This window comes from Dromaius novaehollandiae, chromosome 1, assembly GCF_036370855.1.
Source record: "Dromaius novaehollandiae isolate bDroNov1 chromosome 1, bDroNov1.hap1, whole genome shotgun sequence".
NCBI lineage: Eukaryota > Metazoa > Chordata > Aves > Casuariiformes > Dromaiidae > Dromaius > Dromaius novaehollandiae.
This window is the reverse complement of record NC_088098.1, coordinates 74,261,154-74,279,987: the sequence shown is the minus strand read 5'-3', so window position 1 is coordinate 74,279,987 and position 18,834 is coordinate 74,261,154. Positions and strand designations below refer to the sequence as shown.

At 43.1% G+C, this 18,834-nt stretch overlaps 1 protein-coding gene across 7 annotated transcripts in view; it reads right to left on the bottom strand.

Annotated features, from left to right (window-relative positions):
* Positions 1–5,949: 5,949 nt before the first annotated feature.
* Positions 5,950–18,834, bottom strand: part of PRR5 (proline rich 5) — a 94,046-nt gene continuing 81,161 nt past the window's right edge. For all 7 annotated transcript variants that reach the window (XM_064516901.1, XM_064516919.1, XM_064516911.1 and 4 more), the window contains 2 exons: positions 10,082–10,220; positions 5,950–7,086 (listed from right to left, as the gene is read on the bottom strand). In XM_064516901.1, the coding sequence (XP_064372971.1) occupies positions 6,536–7,086; positions 10,082–10,220 (690 nt within the window). In that variant the 3' untranslated portion in view covers positions 5,950–6,535. The remainder of the gene's footprint in view (positions 7,087–10,081; positions 10,221–18,834) is intronic.

Sequence of the window (18,834 nt, the reverse complement as noted above, 5' to 3'; positions counted from 1 at the left end):
AAAGGGTGGACTGGCAGCCGAGCAGCAGCAGGCCAGAAAGCGTCTGTTTGCCTGTGCTTTTCTGAGGCCTGCTGCCCGTTAAGGCAAATAAAAAGCCCCAAGCAGCTCTGCCAAGAGCTGGATTTAGGACACACCATCTCCTGGCTGCTTTCTTGGTATCTTTCACCCTGTCGCCAGCTTGAGACACTAGGCTGCTCTTCCAGCCACAGTCAGTATTTTCTCCTTTTGCATGGGACCAGGAATCTAGAAACAGGAACAAGTTCCTCAGCCCCTTCTCCCTCAGGAGATGGGGCTGCGGGAAGGCAGCCAGGTTAGCAGGCCAAGGGCGAGATCCAGCTCCCAGGTGCTTCTACCAGCTGCTGCCTTTTTCTTGGAGGCAATAGAAATTGCTATTGGAGAGGCAAACACAGCCTCAGCAGCCAAGCACTTGGCCTTTTGCTTGCAAGCCACTAAGTACAACAACCTGTGCTGCTGCCACTACTATGGTGCACACAAAAGGAAAGGGATGCTCAGAAGGCTTTTCCAGGCAAAATATATTTATTTCTATTTTAGCAGTTTTGCCTGCCCCCCCCCCCCCCCCATTGTGGAAAGGTGCAAATAGGGCTCTAATTATAAAAGAGGAATTTTGTCGGTGGTGAGGATTTATGAATTATCAAAGAGGTTGTATATGTTGTTTGCAGCATTGCCAGCTCAAGTGATATCTGAGGTTTTTCCTCAGACTATTGATACTCTGGAAAAGTTCTTAAATTACAGTCACAGCACTGCAGAACAGAGCTTAGGAACATGAAGAAGATGAAAGCCTAGAAGCCATATAGGAAAACACCCACAAAACCTAATCAGCAACAAACAGTCTCTTTAAAAAAAATAAATAGAAAAAAGTGTCAGTTTGTGCCACCACGTCCTCATTCTGCCAAGAAGCAGGATCTTTGCCTTTCCCAGGTGGCAGTGCTCAGGGATTTTTGCATAGCAGCATTTGTTTGTTGTCACTTTTCAGCCTCCCTTGCCATGGTGTCACATGGAGCAAGAAATCATGAGCTCGCAGAGCCCTTTGCTTGGAAGCACACCCATGAGCAGAGCCCTCTGGCCTCCGGCTTTGTGGCACCTGCAATTGCAGCCTGGCCATAAAGCAGCTATTTTGCAGGCATCCATCTTCTTCACCCAAATTACAACTGACACCGCTTGAGAAATGATTGCTGAGCAGAGGGAAGGAAATGGAGCCAGGATGGGAGAGTTTACAGCATCCATGACTGAATGGATCCTTCCAGCATAGGGAAGATCCTTCTTGCTGGCTTGGGAAGCAGCACCTTTAATGGGGGGCTAAGTTAAGAAAAAACAGTGATTTCTAGCTGAGTTTAGATGATGCTGCAAGTGCTGCGATTAGATACATGTACAAACTTAGCAGTTGCTCCAAAGTAGAACTTTCAACGTTCATTCATGCTGCAAAAACATCAGGAAGGCCTTTAAAGCAGTTTATACCAAAACAACAGTAAGGGCTTTCTGACATCTTTATTTCAAAGATGTTCTTGAGGGATATCATCCAAGATAAAAGGGCAATCTGCACACATCCTGAACCAGAACTTTAGAGAGGGCCTAGATGTTTTACTCCACTTGCACATATATAAGTTCCCAAGATCAGATGGCTCATAGCTCTTCTGTCACAGCAGCCTACCAGTTCAGTTGGTATCAGCAAGCACACTCATTTTAGTGACAACAGCTATCAAAAAAGCTTGTGAGGAATTAATTGAATAATGGGAAGTCATTTTCCCCATTTTTAAGAAAAATGGTTGCTGTTTGGGTAGCACGATTTGCAACCAGTTATTCTACTAGTTCTGATTGTACTACAGGGAGCTATAGTATTTCTCTACAGGGCTTAGCAGCTGTTCACAGGGCTAGTCTCCCTATTCCTTTTGTTTGCAGATTTCATCCTGCAGTGCCAGATGACAGGAACGTTAAGTGCTAACAGTTGGCTCAGTATCTCTCTCATAGGGTTTTGAAATCCATCCCAACCAGGGAAGAGGTAAAGAACAGAGAACTCTTGCTTTGGGGATTAGGATGTAAAATATCTTAGTTTACTGTAGCAAAGGAAGGATGGGGAGAAAGGACTGACAGAGAATGCCTATTTAGGACCTAAAAACTGAGCATCACTGGTACACTGAGACACTGCCACATAGCAGCACTTGAAAGCTGAAAGCCATGAATTTATAAATATATGTTAGTAAGAAAGGCTGTGCAATTCTCTTTAACACACCTCTTTACTTTGTAAGGACTCCACAATCAGCCTCTAAGAAGACCGCATCCCCGATCTGCCTGCATTTGGACCACCAAATAGAGGATCACCAAATAGTATAGTCTCAGGATCTGCACAGCATTTAAAATCCCTGAACACTGGCACACTGACTGCACACACCTGGCACAGGACCAATCACATGGCCTAACCCCCACTGCCCAGCCTGGAGTCCATGCCCCTCCACACCCTGCAGACCCATACATAACACAGCACAGATGCCGTATGCACAGTCTCCAAATACAAAGCAGGCCTGCCAGAAGGCTCAAAGCACAGAGCTGGGACACAGCCCCACCTGCATCTTTCTGCATAATGCCAGCAGCAATGCCAGTCCTTGGGGAGCAAAGGAAAAGCTTCAGCTTTGAAGACAGAAGTAGCAGTTCACAGGAGTTAGCCAAACTACAACATCCAGATTTTCATTTTGCAGTCATACCTGCCTGCATATTTTGGTATAGACTTGAAGCAGAGATAGAAAGCCACCCTATCACCATTGCAGTAGGGAACTTCACTCTGACTTCAGATTTTCAGACTCTTCCTGGCAAGTCTACCAAGTTGATAATGTTTTCTTTAACAAGTAGGCCTGATAACACAGCTTGAGCCCTTCAAGTCAGCATGGGTTTGCACTTTCTTCAGTAATTACCCCAGTAGAAGAACCTTTGCATAGCAGATAAAGCAAACATCTCTATACACCACATTTGTTATTGGAAAGCCAAATTTAGCTCAGCTAGCTCTGAACAACTACCACAGCCTATTCCATTTTAGCATCATCAGGTTAACTTACTTTAACTCCAGGAAATCAAGATCCTCATCATCATAGAGGAGATAAATAAAAGCCTTTTCCTTCTAACTCAGCAAAACTTCAGAACATACCACCACCCAGAAACAACCAATGACTCACAAGAAGCTTGAGCTCAATTCCCTTAAATACTCCTCCCACTCTATCACAGCTGGTAATCACAGCTTTTGGAGCTGGGCTTTGCTCTTTTCCCCTTTTCTCTCCCCTCCCACCCCCAATGTTGTATAAGTCTGTATAGGATTGTATGCTGTTAACATAAGCCTATGTAAGGTCTTTCTGCTGCTAGGACTTTGACTCTGAAGAGTCCTTTTTAGGTGTAAGAGATAGAAATGTAAAGGCTAAATTTGCAGTGCTGGGCTGCAATGCTACAATGCTGAACGCTGCAGAGCATGGCCCTGTGATGGCCCAGTTCCTCGAGCAGTGCACATGGACATGCAGGTGTCCAAGAATGGGCTTTACAACAAGCACGAGGCTGCCTGGCTTGGCCAGTAGGAAATGCTGGAGATGAAACAAGTTCCTAAATCCTGCTCCTCTTTGAGGTTTACCACAATGGCTGTTAGGAATAATCTTGAGCATTCGCTCTCTTGAACCCTATCTTTAAATAACCTTTTAAAAATAGTCGGAGGATTTTTTTCTCACTAATCCCATGCTTACAGTGTGGGAGAGGTTAGTTCAGTCCCAGCAGAGTAGGGGACTCAAGGTCTCCTCTCATAAGGGAGGGCGCTCACCAGGCAAAGACTCAGGTGGGATGAGTCCTAGCAGCCCCCTTCTCCTCTTGCTTGAAACCATACTTAAATATTTAGTAATGATTGAGTAAGCTTATTACTCTTATAACAGTTAATGTTCCCTAAGGGAAGATGGTGTGAGGAGGCCTTGATCCATTTTGTTTTTCTTGTAGGGGTTTGAACATACTCTTCTCCTCCCCTATACTGTGTCCTTAAAACGAAGCTGCAGATACCTGCTTTCTCTGACCTAAGAAATAATTCAGGAAACAGAACAGTTTGCCAGAAAGAATGAGGACATGGCTCAGGTCATTAATCTGAGAGTCCATAACATTTCAGGAGAAAAAAGGAGCAAAACATGAGCCTTCCAGTTTGGGGAGTCACCAAACCATTGATATATTGGACTGAAGTACAGTGCTACCTCCTCTTGCTCCTGTGGTTTGTGCAGGACCGAATGTAGCAGCTATGCCCTGAGACTGCAGGGTAGTAAAGTCCCCCATCTAACAGACAGTGGAGGAACACTTGGTAGCACCAGCACCAGTTGGTGGGCACCTGATAAACCTTAGATGCGAGGGAGCTGCCAACTTGCTCAGCTCCATCAGAAGTGAAGTGCTGTGGGCTGTGCGCCAGTGGAGGACTTTAGGCATTACAGGGTTATGATGCACAGTTAGGAAGCAGCTAAATGAGTGACTTGATCATCTGCAGTTTTCATTTGCATATCTAGAGGGCTGGTTAGGTGCCTGAATCCTGTCCATGTCATTTTGCATATTGAACCTCAAAGATCCCTTCAGGCACTGTTTAGGCATCACAGATGTTCTTGCTGGGGGCATGTTCTGCTGCACCTACGTTTCTATGAGTTGCTGATACGCACCTTGGCACCGACCTTGCTCTGCATCAGATGGTCTCATTGGAAAAGCCTTGGAGCAAAGCTCTCAGATGAGAATGTCTCTCTTACTACCATGTCTTGATCCTGCAGTTGTGCTCAGAGTATGCCTAAGGCCTGATGAAAAAATGCAGTGACAGTGTGCTCTGGGCACTAACATTGAGGGAGTATGTTACAAACTGGTTAGGTCTGAATGCTCACATCCTGCTCAAGGATGTGTGTCCTGGTTTGTTAGGTTTGTGACCACTGGGGCATAGAACAACTTATTTATCTTTGAGAAGAAGAAACTTTTATGTATGACTTCAGTGCCTACCTGCAGGGGAGGGCTTGCATTTGAACACGCCAGACACAGAGAAGCACAGTAGGCACCTAACCCCTGCCTCCTTTTTGCAGTTCCTTCCTCAGCTGGTTTTCTGAGTTTCTCAAATCTCTGTATTAAGGGGAGCCTGTCTGTCTACGAGGAACCTGAAAACGCCAGCAGGCAAGCAGCAAGGTAGGAAGAGATTGAGCTAATGGTTTCCAAAAGATCAGGTAATGAGGCCAATGGAAATTAAGTATCAAAAGTGGGGCCTTGAGTCTAGAAATGTGATCAAAACCTGTGGAAGAGTTTGGTGAATGTTGGGGTCAGCAGTGCAAGTGCAGAGCAAAGCTGGAAAATCTTTGAGTATCTGTGCCAAAGCATACTGCCAGAGCCGAGTAGGTGCTCAGTTGCTGCTGAGCAGCGCTGTAAACGCTCTCTCCTCCTGAAGAGTTATCTGGAATGGGTGACTTGCAGTTGCTCTTCATTTCCTGTAAAATCATTGGGTCAAAAATCTAACAGGCATCAAGATTTCCAGTTCACATCGGCATCATGTGTATCGATCCTCTGTAAAATCACTGACGTGGATGTTATAGCATGTTACTGCTAGGGACAATCAAAGAGCTGAGAGTGCTCAGGATCAGAAGAACTGCAAGGCTCATACTCCCCAAATATCAATACATAATTTACAGTATATGCATTACAGTATTCCTTTAAGAATGTATACATCATAATGAAGATTTCACCAAGAACCCATGTTTTTATTTACTTAGGAAACAAGTAACGAATTCTGCTGGAGGCTCTCCACGCAATGGACGCTCCCGGAGTTGACAGTGCGCAGAATTCTTGGAAGTGCCACGTTCAAAGCAATTTAACATGGTCTTAAGAGCCAATTTGAAGACAACTCTCTCACAGACAAGGCACTGGCTGTGAAACAGAACATTAGACATCAGGCTTCGCATGACATCAGGTAGCGCATTTCTGTTTATTTGCCTTTCTTCAGGAATTCAAGTCATCATTGGGCAAAGGAGTGCATACAAGATGTACAAGAAAAGATTAAAAGACTTCTTTATCACTGTATACTGTGGCATGAAGGGCCACAAACTTTGCTTTTTGTTTTTTAAAAGGATATGTTTCTGTGCTCTGGCTGAGATGTTACAGTTCAGAGAACAACCTGAACGTTTACAGGAATTTCTTGAAATAAGTAAAAGTGAACATAGCTATTTGGTAGGCTGTATTACTGAGAAAACACTGCCAGTTGCACTAATAGCAATTTACCAGACACTTTTCAGTTTGTGAATCCCCAAGTTTATAAAGACAGTAAGAAATCAGACCGCAGAGTGGTGGGTACAGAAGTGGCTGGGGTTTCTTCTCCCCTGCAGCGGATTCCCACCTGTTGTCCCCTGTTGGGTTTGCGTATTTCAGTGCAGCTGTGATGACTTACAACCGAGGTGCTGGCACTAGACATATATAGCTTGCCCACAGTCTGACTCAACGCATTAGTAACTTTCATATATAATATTAAAACCCAAGATCCGTCTCCTGATGTCCTTCATATGATGCTCTGTCTATTCACGTCCACATTGTAGGCCGACGAGTTGGAACAACCTCGGCCAAAATCAATGAAAATGCCTTCAGAATCAGAGTCAATTGACTCCAAAATCTGATCCACTATATTCTCAGGGCTGGAAGAAGGAACTGGAATCAAGGCAGGGTCTCTGTCCAGCTCAAAAGACCTATGTGGGTCATCCATAGAGTGGAACAGTCCTTCCTGTTGCTCAACCGTGTTGAGTTTGCTGGAACATTGCACTGACCCAGCGCTGGGCCTTTCCTGGTCTCCTGAGAGTGAGTTCTTTGTGGCTGTCATGGAGCTCTTGGAACCATTGTCCATGATGGTGGTGAGATTGGAGTATCCCTGGAGCTCCAAGCACGAGGTCATTTCAGAAACAGAGTGCCTTCGAATGCCTGTTCCATTGGCAGCTATGCCCTCAGTTTCATACTCGGCTACTGGTGTCAATAATGGATTATTGTAGCTTTTTGATCTCACCACAGGGTTCTTAGCAAGGATGTCACCCGACTTTGAACGCCTGAAGTACCGCTTCTCTGTGAATAGACAAAGACCCAGATTATTATCTCCAACATCTGCCACTTTCACAGTATCACTAATTACAGATGTTGAAAAAAAAAAAGTCAAGGCCCTAATATTCACAAGCCATTCTTAAATGACAGGAATTTTTTAAAAGAGTATGTCTTGGTGGCTTCATAGATCCAAAGGATTCAGATTTTCTAGACTCCTTTAGCGTATTAAAGACCAGAAACCTATTTTTAAAAATAATAGCTAAGATTCCCTTGTATTTGTATGATTTCAGCAGCTGGAGTAAAGTATTAAATACTGTCGGACACTTGAGATGCAGTTGCAAATGCTTTCATTAAGCAACAACAGAATAGGAATTTCTGTTTCTAATTTTTTTTGGTTGTAAAGGTCATCACTAACTTCTAGTAGTTGAGAAGTTAAGTATCTGAAAGCTAATTTTGCCCCAGGTCTGGTGGAATTGAGCTTTCAAAACCTCATTTCTTCCCATTAAACCAAAACTGTATTGGAGAGCCAGTGCTACCAATCTCTGTAAGAAAGCAGGGAACCAGCCACCTACCTAGGGAAAATCAGGTCCCCTCAAATTTGGGGCACAAGGATTAAGGCATGCAGTCTTATTAATCATTTTGGAAAAATTAAATTCAAGGCATTGTTCAAAGACTACACAAGGAAAGAGCACCACGAGTGTTCTGCAGCGTTAACTGGATGGCAGTGCCCACAACAATCTTTCTGGCGAACAAACCTGCGCTCATTCCCGCAGAAATTTTATTAATGCTGCTGTTAACCAAGCAGGTTCTTTCCAAACACTGAGCAGTAGATGGCAGCAATTCAGCATGGAAATCATCTACGAGTACTTTAGCACTGGAGCGCTATCACAGAGCTAGATCAAAACGACTGTCTTTCCAACTTTTGGGGAGAGTTCATTGCTAAGACTCACTTGTATTAGAAAAAAAAAGTGATATGACTAATCGCTCTTTTGAAGCTTTCTACCTGCTGCTGTCACTTTACCATCCCCATGGAAGGGACATGGCTGGAGAAGGGAATTGAGTTACAGTCTGGAAGTCAGCCACAGCCACTGGATATAAACTGTCTGCTTTAAGTTTTAATGCAGATATATGTATCTCCTCCAACCCATACCGTTTCCTTTAGAAATGCCCTTGTCTTCTAAAGTTATACTGCTCTGCTTACCTGGACACAACTTACAGTCATATGCTGTACAAATAAAAACCAGTTTCTGTACTTAAGATTGCATTTTGCAGATGTTTCTGCCTCAACAGTAAAAATCAATGGAGCCAAGTTCACTTTCAGACCTTGTCTTTGTTGACCTGGCATACAGAAAAGTTCTGTTGGCGCAGCCCTGCTAGAGGAGCTCTGGCTTTTTGGTGACATCAAGGTTGGGCTGGAAGAGAAGGCTGGGTGTGCTAGCCAGATGGAAAAGAAAGGGGGGCAGTAGTCCCACAAAAAATATGTCACAGCTTTCAATCATACTACCAAAATAGTTGAACAGAACTAGATGCATTAGTTTAAAAGTAGCAGAGACTTATGCACTCAGCTCCCTTGGATCCAGGCTCACCAACCATGGTAGGACTATTCAGGGGTATTGCTACAGGTCTGCACTACTGGCAGTAGCAAGGGGAGGTGTTCAGTCCAACAAAACCATTCCATCTTCTGCAGTCACATAATACAGAGGAACATTTATTTTCTAGAAACCTATTTCACTGGAATTTTATTATGCTTTAGGTGCTTTTTTTTTTTTTTTTGGTCCTGACATATAAAAGCTTGTATTCAGAAAACATCAACTTGGGGATATGTTTAAATGCTCGTGGCCTTTTAATGGCAAGCGATGAATACAAAATAGTAATCTTAAACCATTTTCCATAAATAAGTGGCCTAGATTTATTCACGTAAAACTGATTTGTTTCTTAAATGCCTACTGCAATGCAACCATTTTTCCATTCAGCTTCAGGGGAAAATCAACTACCTTATTGACTATTTCTGACAAGCAAACAGATTAAATTCACTGCATATAAAATGCACAATTTAACTCATTTGCTCCTCTGCTTTCTCCATTCAAGCAGGCCATCACAGTATTTACATATAAATCTTTGGGTACAGTTTACCACATTTCCCTTTTGATTTGCGCTGCTTAGTATTTCCCTTGCATTTTCAACAGATCAAATTAATAAATCAGATTTTCAAAAGACCCTCATCCTAAGGCCTAATCTTGCCTTCACAGAAGTCACTGAATGCTTCAGTGCTCAAGGAATCACAGACAGTAAGTTGGAAGGGACTCAAAAAGGTCACCTAGTCAGCCCCTGTGCCACAAGGCAGGACCATGTATATGCACCCTGTTCCTTATGGATGCTTATGTGACATGTATATAGGCCCTCTAGTAATGGACATTCCACAAGCTCCAGAGAATTTATTCCAGTGCCTGAGGTGACACTAGAAAGTTTCCCTTCTGTGGCATCTGAATTTCCCTTGCTATGTGGAATTCACTCTGTTTTGCTTCTCTGCAGTGGCATGGAGAACTGTTTTTTACCTTCCACTCTGCAGGAAGCTTTTATGTGTTTGAAGGCTTATCACTTAGTCTTCTCTAGGCCAAACTGCCACTCTGTTTCCTGCTTTAAACCACTTTGCACAGTCTTTGTGCACTGATGAACAAATACTACTCATCACTCTAGAAATAGCGTTTTTTTCTTCCTCTCACTGCCCATAAAGCACCCTGTGTTAAACCTTCTCATTAAAAGGTACAATGGAAAAGTTAAACACACCCCAGATTCATTGATTTAAAGTAATAGGCACTGTTAGGATGATCTACTTTCATCTGCTGCCACTGGCAAGTTTCACTGTGATATTGCACATCCTCAGCCTTCCTTAAGAAAGAACAACACTGTGTTGTGTCAGTACAGGCGGCCTCCTCTTGTGTGGGCCCTGGCCTTATGCGGACCAAGCTTTTGGTGAAGCACTCTGTGCTCTGTCAAATAAAGCCTCTATTATTCTTACCCAAAATACAAGAAGAGTGTGTGAAGGGTCCGTCACTGGAATACAGACCATATGTGCCCAAATAAGGAGAAACGACTTTCTGGATCAGGGATTCCAGTTTCAAATAATCTTCAGTCACACCTTTCGACTCATGAACCCCCTGAAAGAGAGAAAACACCCAAGGTAAACACTGTCTTCTCCAGCCACAAGCTTTCTTTGCTCACCAGCGTAGAGAGACAGCAAGCATCTTCACTACATTACATAGCAAAGGTGCACTGGGATGTGCTATTACAGCTTCTACTGTAAAACCAGGAGATGTGAATCAAATGGGCGAGACTCACCATGCACGCACTCCACGAATGGTCAGAAAGAGACAATATCTAGTTCCAGGAGTTTAAAAAGGTGCATCCTGCTGAGTGCAAAGGCAGCTCAGGATTAGCTCTGTGAAGATCAATTAAAAATGTCCCTGGGCTTTTTGTTACTGTAAACCTGTATGGACTACCTGAATGAAAGATGAACTACCACTGGGTGCTGCACCAGAGGCTGGTACCACAAGGTGTCACTGCCACCTGAGCAATACCAACAGGATTAAGAAAAAGGTAGAACCAAGACTCTGAAATATCTCTTCCGAGATATTTTCAACAAGATATATTTACAGTGGAGAGGTTTTATATCCCTTTCTTCACACCTCCTTGGCACTTTTTGTTATCCAGGCAAAAGTCACATTAAAACTACCAATGGTAAGATTAACCAAAATCTTTTGCCCTTAGCTCTTAACTATGCCCTTCCACCCAGGAGTGGACTTACAGGGCTGGGGAGTTGCCAGGTAAATGCTGTGAGCTGTAGTCTCCCTTCCACTTACTGGTGCCTGATCACAGCCCTTTATACTCATGTGAAGGATTCCACTTGCTCCCCAAAGCATCTCCACATTTCTGTGTAGCTGTACGATATATGTTTTGACAGATCTCCCTGTAAAGTTAAGATCATAAATGTCAAACTCAGTGGGAATTCTGCTGGAATTCAGCAGAATTTCAGATTTCACAATATGTCTCTGAATTGTTGTTAAAAGCCCAATAAACATGTTGGGATCAAAGAAGCCAGAGAGAACTCTGCAGATCAAATGAGTAAAATTGCAACACTTCCTTCAGTATGTGAAAGGATCCTGATGTTCAGGATGTATCTGTTGCTTAGTATGATTCCCCCAAAAGTGTCTACAAAAACATATCAGCCTGTAATGTGTCTGTGCATGACCTGCTTCACCTCTTGGCTGCTGTGCTGGCTGAATGACAAGGCTAGCCACATGGCATTATTTATGCTTATTCACTTGATAGAAGTTTGTGAATGAAAAGTAATAAATAATGGCTAACCAAGAAGAAATAGAATTTGATCCCAGTTCAGTGGGTTTTAAATAATGATTAACAATCTTTGGAAATGTGCTATGTCCTGTGAAACTTTCAGAAATTCACAAATACAAGTAGGAATGCGAGGGCATATGCAGTGAGTCTGAAAGCTTGCAAGCACCAAAGAAACTGCAGAATGAACCCATAGCCTTTTATGCTATTCAATCAATTAAAAACAGATAAAAATAATCTAGAAATAACTCAGGAGGCTTAGTGAAGGTATGCCTATTATTTCAAAGTCATTGCTAGCGTGTTCATGATCATATCAAGTCCATAACCCATTGGCAAAGAACAACGCATCAGGCCATCAGTTCCAGGTTCCCACTCCAGCTATCTCCAGAGCCAGCTTTCTAAATGTGATACACAGTACTAGTGGCAAAGGAAAGTGCTATTTAGTATTGCTCATGCCCAGCCTCTGGGCTAAGGCTTCATTTACTTTTCTGCTGTTTAAGTATTTTTAATTCTTGTGAAAGAAGGTAACTAAATATCAGCTGTGGAGAATGAAACACGGTAATTCACTAGTACCATGCTGCCCACAACATAATTCTTACCACTAGCAGAACTGTGATACTGTACAAGTGACAAAACTGTCCTTCTCCAGTGGCATCTTAACACTCCTATGAGCCTTACATGCTTGAAAAGTTTTTTGTTTTCACCCTTGGCTGTAAATTACCTGTTCTGCTATAAATTCCTTCTTCCTTGATTAACACCTCTAAAGCATGAGCTTTATTCTGCAGTAGACTGCTACTCTCGCTGGGATACAAGACAGCTCCCAGCAGCTTGAAAGGTGCTTGGGCTATGGTAGGTTCCCTGAGTAGACGGAAACATAGTGTGCAGGCTCCAGCTGACCCCGTTTTCATGACAGGGCAGGGAAGCAGCTTCGGCTCCCTGCACCCAGGCCGTGCTCTCCCCTCTCAAACTCCCAGCTCCCCAACAACTTGCACTAATTTCCTCTTCAGTTTTGTCCTCAAGTTCTTTTCTTTCTCTCAGTGATATTCTCCACCCTTGTTTTCACTTCAGCTTATCTTAGTTCTCACCTTTCAAGTGAAGAGACCACAAAATACCATTTTTACAGTGTAAAACCTCCTACTGTTAACACAACCAGCCATTAGTCTTATTCCTCAGTTTTGCAATCATTCATGGGAAGCTTTCAAAACATACTGAAAAGTCATAAAACATCTGGCTTCCGCCAGAGCTGTGATGACTTCTTTTCTGTTTCTTGTCTTGGCACGAATACGTTGTATCCACCTGCAAGATCCTTCCTGCATTAACTATTGTTACAGGCCTTCCTGAAATCACTAGAAGGGGCAGTCCCCTTAAACCATTTTATAAGTGCTGCAGTGTGTATGCAGCTGCTGTTAGAGCAGTAGTATAACAGGCTGCAGACACACAGTGAATGTGTAAAATGCTGCTGCTTCTGCATTTCTCTCTGCTGTGTTATTCAGTGACAAACTTGTTCCTCCAGAGCCCTCTATTTATCCAAATACAACAAGTACAGCCCAATATTCAGCAAAGACTATCTCAACTTTCCAAACCCAAACTTTCCATATGATGGTGAAAAGCACCATCACTTATTTACAAATTGTCTCAGCCAGAGGGGCCCAGTGGAGCCCATACAGGCTCAGAGCAATCTGGGGCCACTTCCACCTGGCCTGCAGCCTCCTCGCGGGGCACTGAGGCTCTTTAGTCACTGAATGCTGCTCAGGAAGCCAACTATCTTGTGCCCAGGCATAGCTTGCTACAGAGCGAGCTGGTCCTCACTGCAGCTGTATCAGCGGGACCCTGAGGCACAGAGGGGAAGTGTGTTACAACCGGGATCCAGGCTGTAGGTTGTCAAAGGTTAGGTCACGAGATATAAGCCAGCCCCTGCTTAGCTTTAAAAGCTGATAAGGTCATAGCCCAGAAAGGAGGTAGCTGCAGGCACAGAGGCAGCCTACAATAGGTTAGCTAAGATATAATAAGGAAACTAATAGAGGCAGAAGTGTTCCTCGACCCTATTTGAGAAAATGCAACTTTCAAATTCTGCATTTGTTTCGTTACAGAAATCCTCAGGTTTTGCTGGTGCTATACGGCGAACACCACTTTGGGTACAGCCAAACAGCAGCCAGAGGTAGGGCTTGCTGCACACAGCTGGGCCAGCTGTGAGCTGGTCATCCCGGGGGCTGGAAATGGCAAGCCCCTGGCAACACATGCTTCAGTGGCCTATATAGTCCTGCGGTGGCTTACAGTGTCCATGTGGTTGTCATCTCATTAATATCCCGAACAGCTAGGTTAGAGAAGGGGTCGGAAATGGTGACTGCCTTGCCAATTATTGTTATCCCAGCAGTGATACAGCAGTACAGCAGCACACAAACCTCACTTGAAGAGTTTACTGTTGCTCTCTGCCCCTGCCCACTTGTTCCTGCTCAGTCACATACTGCAGTTTTCTATCCCTTTGGCTAAGAGGGGGCTTACCCAAACAGCTAATCTGGCACTGTATGGGTCTGAGGGGGCAAGGAGTTTCAGTGGGAAGGCTGTGTGTGTATCTATATATACCCATATAAAAATGTATATTTTAAAAAGCACCCAAATTTTTAAGTGATTATGCTTATAAAGGCAAAATTAACTTTAGATTAAACGAATTTGGGATTTTGATCCATGTCATAATGGTTTCTGAGAGACTGATGGCAGGATTTAAATTGACCAATATAAAAAGGTTTATTTATTTTCTTGTTATTTTGGCAACTCTTGGTTCTTCCTGTACTTACTGCTTGATATCTTATTTGCTTGGCATGCCAATATATAGCGATAAAGCCAAAGTCAGATGTAGCAGGCTGGCTGCTTAGCTTACAGGAAGCCATATCATAAGCTGGATGACTGAAATGAAAACTTGGAGATTAGCAGTGAAACAGAGGCTCTACCCTTATATTTAATGCAAAATTTTCTCTGCAGACATGCAAAAACTTACTCTAAAAGATAACCATGACCTTTTATGAACCCAGTTTCATTTCAGCAGGAGTTTCATGCTTCTTTGAGAGTGTTAGATGTATCTATTAAATTCCTTTCTAGGCTTTCCCTGACCTATTTATTTATCAACTGAAGTCCAAAATAGTTCAATATCAAACAGTTCCAAGTGCCTTAGCATTTCTGGAAGAGTGTAGCTGCTGGATCAAGTCCTGATTTTGGTTACACTGTTTTGAAATGCAACGGTCACCTCATTATATTAGGAAGGTTTCTAGTGTAATATAGCTGGAGAGAGGAGTCTGCCCTACTCCCTATCATCTTTCAAGGCACGGATAATGATGATTTGAGTCCTGAAGATGTGAAATCATTGCAAATGGAAAAGGGTTGTACTCAGCATTAAGAGGAGAGGTAACTATTTCAGAATATAACACAGTATCCAGACTGCTTACTTCATTACTTCTAATTAAATCATCTGTAAATAGAGAATTGTATGTAGTAGTCTGAAAGCATTAAAAGGACCCAATGCACCACTACTTTCGACATAGATAGCCATAAACATTCCCAGAAGGGTCATATACACTGCAGATGACAGGTTATTGAGTTAGGTATTTTAAGATGTTACTACCCTCTCAACTGGAAGTTGCTATCCCCTCTGCTAAGACAGGGTAACTGGCCATGTGTGTTACGTAACCTCTGTCGCTAATATTAAAGTATATTGTTCCAACAAAACATTCCTTGTGTTTGGGAACAAAACTTCACGAGTCACAAATGTAAGTCATCCCAGCCAGAACAGATGCACTGAACTACTTGGGCTTCCGCCCTGGTTAGTTCAGTGAACTAACCACAAACTCCTACTGAGTTTTTAAATGACACAAGGACTTCATATGAAAACAAAGGGGAAAGAATAGGTCATATATTCTTATTTTGGCCCTGCTAATAAGCAGATACATTCAGAAGAACGGCGAGGGATTTAGTAAGCCATGTAAGCCCACAGCCTCCTTTTAAAATTTACAGCAATTCTCTAAGCCTCAATGTGGTCCTAAAATGGACACTAGCCCAGGCAGGCATTTAAGTACCTGAAGAGTCCTTCTTAAACACAACCTTAAAACCTGCCTCAGATTAATGTTTATAGATTTAACTTTTTGCATGCCTCACATTATAAAGAGGTATAATAATATAATAATCTGCTTTGAAGATTGTTTTTAATGGATATATGTATTAAGAGAAAATATTGTTAAGTCATTATAAACATTTTACCTAAGTGTAGGCTACATGACTTGCAAGGTTGCCAGAGAGCTAATACCTATTATGGTAGCATTCTCCATAATTTTCCTTTAAAAAATCAGTATCAAATTTCCATGTTTTATTTTACCATGGAAATGAAATAACCATAATCACACCTCTTTATTGCTATATCCTATTATATATATTTTTAACACCCTGCTCTGCTCTTCATAAGCAGTGGGCACCGATACTGCCACTGAGGCTGGCAGAACTGCTATTGATCTAACTCAGCATGAGTAAGATGCACGTGTGCCTGCAGCCTCTGCCCCTGTGTAGCTAGGCAGTCATTGATGGATACTCCCAAAGGCTCCATCTCTGTCTCTTTATTCATCGCAATAATTGAAATCCTTTTCTTTTTGGCTACAAACATACTTAAAATATAAGCTGATAGCATAAGCACTTCCAGAACAAATGCACTAAAGAAATATGTAATGAGGTGACACAGTACTTAGAGCCACATTGCTAGTCCTCAGCAAATGCCCTAGTGACCATAAACACCACTGTGTCATCCTCAACCCATCAGGGAGGGATGTCTCAAAAGATCCCAGAAATGAATCATCCACTTCCCACCATTTTCACCTAGTGCTGGCCACTTAGCTTCCTTAGGCTCCTGTAAGAAAACCCAGATATGAAGCAATCTGCAAAGGAAGTCACAGCCATGAAGAACTGCTTAGGCTGCCGCTAGTCTGGTATGTCTCATTAGAGAGCCAGACTAAAGTAGGACACAGAGGTTTGGGCTTCCCATGTTCCTGTAAGCAGATGCAGAACATCTTACGGGAAAGACCCGGCTTGCAAAACCTTGAAATGGGACAGAAAGGGAGGAGGTTTAGTGTTGTGTACTGCTTATGCCTCTCACTTCTCACCCCACAAGTTGGATGCAAAGCTGCACTTCTGCTTTTTACCTGCATTGGGGAGCAAAGAAGTGCTAAAACTCTAAGAAGGGAAGTGCCTACAGTTAATAACCTGCCCAGGGAGACTAATAATGAAACAGTGAGCAGTGATGACTAGGCAACAGAGCAGGCTGCATGAGTTTCTGCCCCATCGCTCTTTGGGAATTACAGCCTTCAAGAGCTATTCTGTGGGGACGGGACCAAGCCACTTCATGTTCTCTGTCGTGTGCATGCCTGGCATGGCACTGTGTGCTCCCCTGCCCCTCAGAAAGCACCCTCAGAATTCACCCTTTATCCCCACATAATCGAGCAGAGTTCCCACCATCAAAACCACCTGTGTATGGGATAAGAATTTCTCACCAATATACATTAACTGTTTTTCTTTTCCTTCCTAATGAATATCCACCAACCAATATCCACCATCCAACCACCTCAAACTCTGAAACTACCCCCTACTGCTGCTGCTTCCACAAAAGGCTCAGGACATCTACACAAGTCACATCATCGGACTTCAAAACACTTCCTTGTAAGTGCTTGCTAGCACAGAACTAAGTAGAACAAAGAAGAAATTTTCCTCTCAGGTACTTCTGATTGGCAGAGCAAGTACAAGGAAAAGAAAGGCATACTGACCACTTCATCTAACTTTGTTGAAATCTTGGAGATTGGTGGGTTACATTGGTGGAAGTACTTATCCTACAAATCTTGCAATGCATCACCCTATTGATGGCAGGCTAGGGACCAGAAAAGAGAACTGAGCATATAAATCACAATACCTGGAGACAAAAAGGCTAGAGCTCAAGCTGTCATGTCCTCTGAGAATCAGGCACATCTGAAGGGGATGTCTTACGCACACCAAGAGGCTAGAAATAAACTTAGCTGCTGGCTGTTCTTTTTCCTACCTGCTTCTCTTGGCTGCTTTCCGTTGATGCTTGCTTCATGTTATTCCACTTCAGTGTCTTAGCTGGACCTCCACGTGGCCCTAACTCTTGTATACCTGACTCCTTTCATTTTAACTCTTCAGCTTCCTTCACTTCTCCCCCTTGCCATCTGCTCTATCCCAATACCTCACATCAGTCCTGAGCTCCTGGAGACTCTTTTAGGCCTTGTGCAAACCCCAGGTCATCTGCTGAGCTCCTCTGCTGAGCCTCCCTATGTTCATCTTTACTGCAGGCTGCTTCAGTTCTGGACAACTGGAAGTTGCCCCATGCAGCTTATTTCTGTGTGAAATACTCACTCCTCACTTATTTGTGTGTGAAAAAACATAAACCACTATTAAACACCAAACTGCTTCTGACTGATCAACAATAACTTCATGTTTTTCTCAGTATTTATGAAAAGGTCACAGGTCCTTTTAAGTTTTCAATTCTGACTAGTAACATCCACCATGAATAACATCCAGAAAAGGTGATCTCAGTCAGATGCTTTTCAATTCCCTCCTTACCACAGAATAATAAAAATCATTTACATAACAAATTATACTTGCACCTCTGAAAAATGATCTCCAGCATCTAAGTGCACCCCAGCAACTGGACATAAGGGTGGGAAATGCTTCACCCCAGCCTGCAACTTTAGATGTGCTGATGGATACACTAGTAATTGAGTAAATAACTGTAGCACTCTTAAATGTTTTAGTTGAATCACTGGCCTCCATCCTGGCCTACCAACGAAAGGCCTGGACCTACTGCGTGCTGATACAGTCCTGACCAGGTGCTGCATGAAAGGAAACACACTGCAGGAAGTGTTTACAGGGTCAGGCCCAAATGCAAACATGTCCTGGGCTCGTAAGCTGCCCTGTCTTAACCACACAGGAAAACAGCTAAGAAATGTTACTATTTTTAGCTTAAAGGCAGCAGATTCCTTGGAGGAAAGAAAAATGCTTTAAGAAATGCATTTCTTTCCTTAACTGACAACAGACCACAGGTCAGTATGACTGACAGAAACACACACTCAGTGGTGATACTCTGACAAATACCGGATATTAATAGTTGCCCAACTACTTACAGGAAAACCTGAAATTAAAAGTCACAGGACATACCACAAGGCAAACACCAAATAATATCTATAGTGAAAATGCATGTTATTTGGACAACACTGCTGCAAAGACTTGATAAGGGTGTGCACACCCCACTGACCACACAAACAGCAGGATCGGCTTCTTAGTTTAGTCAAAGAGACAGAAGCAGCCTTGCTTGTAAGGGATGGGGTAAACAGTGCCCTCACAGGCCATGATTAACTGTTATCTGACTGGCATGCGTAA